At 39.7% G+C, this 5,869-nt stretch overlaps 1 protein-coding gene across 1 annotated transcript in view; it reads right to left on the bottom strand.

The window, feature by feature from the left end:
- Window positions 1-2,553: 2,553 nt before the first annotated feature.
- Window positions 2,554-5,869, bottom strand: part of CFI (complement factor I) — a 15,003-nt gene continuing 11,687 nt past the window's right edge. Inside the window, exons 11-12 of the mRNA XM_010145958.1 lie at window positions 4,820-4,921; window positions 2,554-2,771 (exon numbers count right to left, since the gene is read on the bottom strand). Of these exons, the coding sequence (XP_010144260.1) occupies window positions 2,554-2,771; window positions 4,820-4,921 (320 nt within the window). The remainder of the gene's footprint in view (window positions 2,772-4,819; window positions 4,922-5,869) is intronic.

The raw sequence follows: 5,869 nt of genomic DNA on the forward strand, positions 1-5,869 counted from the left end.
GGCGCTGGCGGAACAGGGCCCTGGGAAGTGCAGGGGCTGTCAGATCATACACAGCCCCGGGGCTTTATTGTTTAGGAAGCCTTTATTCGATGACCGGGAAGCGGAGAACTTGGGGTTGCTGAAAAAAATGCGGTAGGGAGTATGTAACTGATGTGTTAAGATTTCAACCGAATTTTATGATGGTGTGAAGGAAGCTGATCCAGTGACCTTTACACGTGTGAGTGATTCCGTTTCAGGTAACATCCCCACGCGTGCAAGGCGGGATTGTAAAAGGGAGCAAAACGAACGTATATTTATTAAACATTAAAAGCTCAGCCTTGATGTGCTGAAAAGAAAAACCGGACCAAAATGAACTGACTTGCTAAACATCCTGTTTGGGGTGGGGGTGTGTAATTATACATTGCTAATTAGTTTTACTCTTAAAGTCTAGATGCCTCATAGATGAGCTAAAGTGGACCATGTGGAAATGGTTTTAATTTTTGTAATGAAACCTCTTATAAGATGCGTGGAATCCCTCAGAACATAGTAACATGTTCAGGACAAAGTTAACTGTAAAGAAGAACAGGAATTGGAAAGAAAACCGAGAAACTCCCAGATCAACAGGCAGGACATGGTGAATATTCTACTGGTTTGGTTTTTTTCTTTTCAGCCTCAGCATTTAATATCATTAGTAGTTAACAGAAAAAAAACAGGTGGGAAAAGTTCTTTACGGAATCAAGTCAGACAAAAGAGGGAGCTCTTCCTACACCTGTCCAGCTCTTCCCTGTGATTACAAAGACCCTGATTCAGCAAAATAATTCCTTTGTAGGAATGTACCTAAATGCTTTCCTAAATAGCAAGCCTTGTTGGGGGGTGGTAGTTCATAGCCTTGCTCTAGTTACTGGGAATTGACAAGACAAATTCATGCTGATGTGGGTTTTTTACAAGACTGGAAGAGGAAGAAAAGTCAATGACAATGTAAAAATTTTGTCCAAAGCTGACTATGGAGAATAGTGAAAACAAAAAGCAGCACCACCTCACCTGTGTTGTGGGAACATACGCCATTTATTCAATGGCATATTTAATTGAGAAGAATAAAGTAAAATAGATACTAAAACCATTTGTAAATTAGAACACAGTGAAGTACGCTCTAAAACTATTGAGCAGTTTGACAGAACTGTCTGAGGTGGTCCTGAATCTAGTTGACAGGTTTGTGTCAAGGGTACCAGTCCACAAATTCTAGTACTTTGAATAAAAATTGTGCACACTTTCTGTGATTAACTCTTGCCGAATGTGATACTATTGTGTGTAGACGGATGTTTTCTTACAGCAGTCACTCTAACTGCTGTCTAAAAGGACAGTGGTCCTTTGGGCGGTGCTTCCTGATTATCACGTGGGTAGAATTTCCTCGCAAGGGTTGGTGAAAGCAGAAGGATTTTCTGCTTAATTGCTCCAGTTTTGTTGATGGTCCTTTGTCTTTGTCCAGTTCTGGGTCAGTTAAGGCAGTGGCAAACTTTCCCCTCACTCTACACTGCAAGATGAGGGTCCAGATGTTTGTTCTTGGCATCACTCTTTCATGCTTCTCTATACTGGTGTAGGAAGTGCTAATTTGAGAATCTGGTGACAAGGGTTTATGACTGAGAATATTAATTTCTAACTTAGATCTCTAACTTGGTTTTGTAGAATTAAGTCTGTGATAATATGTAGAGTTTGTATTTTTATATATTGTTATAATTGTGTGTATATGTAAGCATATACATATATAAATATATATATATACACACAGAGGTGGTAAAACCCTACTTGATGTTAAGAGTTTATTGGATACCACAAAGATAGATAGATAGATAGATAGATATACACACACGTACACAGAGAACCTTAATTCGAAAGTTCAAGTTTTAAAGTTCCTTTGTTGTTTGTGACCAACTGCGGTTCAACTAATAAAACTTAGAGATACAAAAATTGCCCCAAGCTAGGTGATCAGGTGAGGTCTATCAACTAGATAAAAACTGCCTGAGTTTGTAGCTGTGAAAGCTACCACCAGAGTTATTATTTGGGTAATTGTTGCGTAACCACAAATCTCATGATCGTAGTCAATCTGTCAGTTAATAGATGGTCTGGAGTCTACTTTTGCAGTAAGCCTAAACAATCAACTGCCAAACTGAGGGTTTCTAGTGACGTAGACCTTGAGATGATGGAAGTTCTCTGAAGTCCTCTGGTTGCTGTCCTTTCTGTGAAGTTTGCGTATTGCCAGCACAGTCATTTTCCAACTGCTGCTTTCGGTCGATTTTAAATTAATAAACAAGCGCAGTTGAAATGCAGTGTGAAATGTGGAAAAAAACCCAAAGTAACAACAAGGAGAAGTTATTCTAATTTCTCTGCTTTTATTAGAGACTTTTGCTGCAGACTCATGTGACTGTAAAATTCTCTTCCTGGAGGCATCTGCAAAACTGTGGTATTCGTAGATAGTTAAGAATTTTCAAAATACGTTCTACAAGGATTTGTACTAATTGTTGCTAAGTTATGTGGCTGCTGATTGCGATAAGAAGGAAATATTTCATTTTCCAAGATTCAGATATTATACCGTGAAATGAGACTCCTTGTCACGTGTTGGCTAATCCAGTCGTAATAGCTGGCGACTTTTGTATACACGCCAGGGTGACCAGCCTCCCCGCAGTTCTCACCCCAACTCACAATACCCCAGACATACGCCACATTTTCTGCATCAAAACAGACCAAGGGTCCTCCCGAATCGCCTTTGCAACTGTCTATGGAGCCGTCATAAGTACCTGAAGCAAAAGAGGAAATAAAAAGCAAAAATAAGTTCATATACAAGCTAGCACACAAACCAGAGCTGAGCAAGTTTTTCAGGTCTGTGTCACTTCCTGACAGATGTTTCAGATGTTTGCCTAATGTTCACTGGTAAAGGAGGTTCCTAACCACTTTGGTCTATTACTTCACCCCTTTTTTTTTTTTTTTCCAAGTGCGGGGTCTCTCTTTACATTTATGGTTGGCCTGCATTCTCATTTGCTTTGATGTTGGTGATGCAGGTCCTGTTTTACCCATTTTATCCTGTTTTTCTCTCTTCTAGAGAAGAATGCAGCCATACTGCCTGTTATATCATTAGAAGTAGCTCATAAAAACTGAGCAAAAGTGGGGGGGAAAAGGTAAATAGAAGCTATTGTAACATGCGTAAGCCTACACGTCTGCCTTGGGTGTCCTCTCTGCCCAGAAATTCACTGGCCAGTTTCATTTCTATAGAGCTGTTCAGAGAGGCAGAGGCCTCAAAATTATTTTCTCTACCAGTTTTATGAAAATAGGTGGGGAGGTACAAGAAGGAGACCGTGAGAATGCTGGGATGGGAGGAACTGTCTCCAAGTGCCCTCGGACAAGGTCTTGGACACAGCGTGGGCCTTTTGCAACACCAGAGAGCAGCCCTGAGGCACGAGTGCGTAGGATCCAGTGCCCTTTGTAAGTTTTCATGGAACTACTTGTTTGCAGTTCAGCAAAAATAGTGCTCATGAGAAAACAAATTAAGAGTGAAGGAGGTGATCTAAACAGAAACGCTGCTACAGCCCTAGAATATGATTTGTGCTTTGTCCTATATACTCAGTAAAAGTTTATGAATTTCTAACACCCTTGCTACACTTTTCTGCTTGGTTGGTTGACCTAGTATGAGGAATCCCACACTAAGGATAAGTCTCCAAGTTTTAAAAAATGTAACCTCTTTCTTGAATCTCTACATTACTGAGAAATGGGTTTGTGAACTTTTCAGGGTTGGAATTACTATTCCACGATTTTATTGCCTCTACTCAGTTTAATTAATATTTGCTTGTATAACTAACTCCTGTGGATACTAGCCCTTAATTCCAAAGTTTGTATTTGTATCAGGGAGGGGAAGCTAACCCCAGATAACCTTTTCCTGATGTCCTCCCCTGCGATACTGTCCTTGTTCCCTCCTGCTAAAGTGTGATCACTTGGAATACACTGAAGACCAAGGAGATAAGCTCTGGAACTGATGCAGTAGACAAACCCAGTCTCTTTATAGATGTCATGCTGAATTTATCACAGATAATTTAGCTTTTACATCTGGCTCGTGTTTTTCTCATTAAGTAGTTTGTTTAAATATTGTCTTTGGTTTTTGATTTAAAGAACACTTGAAAAACTATCTGTCCTGTAATTTGAATACTCATCGCTCTTTTAGTCATGTATTTGGCAATACCTTTCGTAACTTGAGAAGTGAAAAATGCGTATTCAAAATCCTTATTTTAGTACTAGGAGTGACAACCCGCTTCCTGGCCAGACTCATCTTTGTTTGAAAAGTTAATTATATTTCTCCTGAGATGCTGTGTGTGGGTTATAGCAAGTATCTAAGCAGATGAATAGTCATGTTGTAGTCAAGAGGACTAATGTGATCTAAGACAGGCACTGGCTTAAATGTGTTGCTGAATCAGACTCAAATACAGTAAAGGCAGGGAGTTCCGTGGCTGTACAGTGCTTGTGTATTTAGCAAACATAACTCACATCGCATGCTGAAATTTGCCCACATAATCATAGAAATTTGGCATCCTGTCACCTTAACTCTCTTCATAAACAAATGGTTAGATTTATTTATACGTGATCTGGAAGGTCTTTTCCACTATAAACAATTCTATGATTCTGTATATACAGTGGTGGATGCATCGAGGCTCCAGTGGCTGGCATTTTGCTAACGGTGATACTGTGGCAATCTGTTTATTATCTTTCCCAAATCTAAAAGATCCCCAGCCAGTGCATCTGACCTTATAAACAGCAGGTTTGATGGTAGAGAAATTATAGTAAGAAAGTTGATGCTTGCCTGCACATGCCATTTTTTTAAAAAATCTTCCTGGATACAATTCAGAACAATTCTCAAATAAATTGATATTGCCCCACTTGAGGATAAACTGTTTGGCATAACCTAGAAAAGAAAAGAATACACTTTTCTAAATTAAAAATTGTGAGTACATATTAGACCATAAATTGAAAATTATGTATTCACTTATCTACAGAATATAATCTTCAACATTATAAACCAGATACCTTAAACTGCCACTAACAATTACCCATATGAATTGCAGTACATTGGCCATATGTTTGAAAATAAAAGCAGAGTGGTTTAAATGCAGTGTGAAATACAGTACTTCCACTGTGTGACATTTTCACCCTTTCCCTTTCCTTGTCTTCCTGATTTTTTTTTTCCTGTTTTCCATATCGAGGTTTTCAGACACTGGGAAACTGGTATATTATTGTCTGTGAAATGGAGATGTGGCTTTTGTGATCATCCTTATTAACTTTTTTTCAATTCTACTCTGTCTTTTGGGCTGAATGGACCAGATGTCGAAGATACAGGTGAACTCTGTATTCACAAGGTTAAGGAGATTCTCTGTTTTGTTCTCTATCTATTTGCTAGTAATTCCCAGCTTTGCATTTGGTTTATGGACTGCCACTGAGTATGGACAGGAGAAGCTTCACAACCAGTATGTGGTACCTCCAACATCAGGCTGTAATCACTGTGATACAGAACCACTTCTCACATCTTTGAAAGCGTGATAACAGCCTTCTCGGGGCTAAACTCAAACACAGCTGAGACAGATGTGCTGAGTTTCCTAACTGTTGGCTGCAGCTCAGATCCTTCTGGCCAGGGGGCAGAGGACAGGCTGTGACTATGGGCCACCATGATCTACTAACTCCTACTTGTTAAACGTTGTTACCAGGTCTCCACAGCTAATGTAAATCTTAGATTGACAAAAGGAACGTTTCTCATTGTTGGGGTAGTTTTCAACCAGGGGATTCCTCCGGATCCATTTACTAGGTGGCTGAATAGCAGAGGAAGCAGTACAGAAAAGAGGACCAACAGTGGTAGCCG

The sequence above is a fragment of the Buceros rhinoceros genome, unplaced genomic scaffold, assembly GCF_000710305.1.
Source record: "Buceros rhinoceros silvestris isolate BGI_N320 unplaced genomic scaffold, ASM71030v1 scaffold40001, whole genome shotgun sequence".
In the NCBI taxonomy this organism is placed as follows: domain Eukaryota; kingdom Metazoa; phylum Chordata; class Aves; order Bucerotiformes; family Bucerotidae; genus Buceros; species Buceros rhinoceros.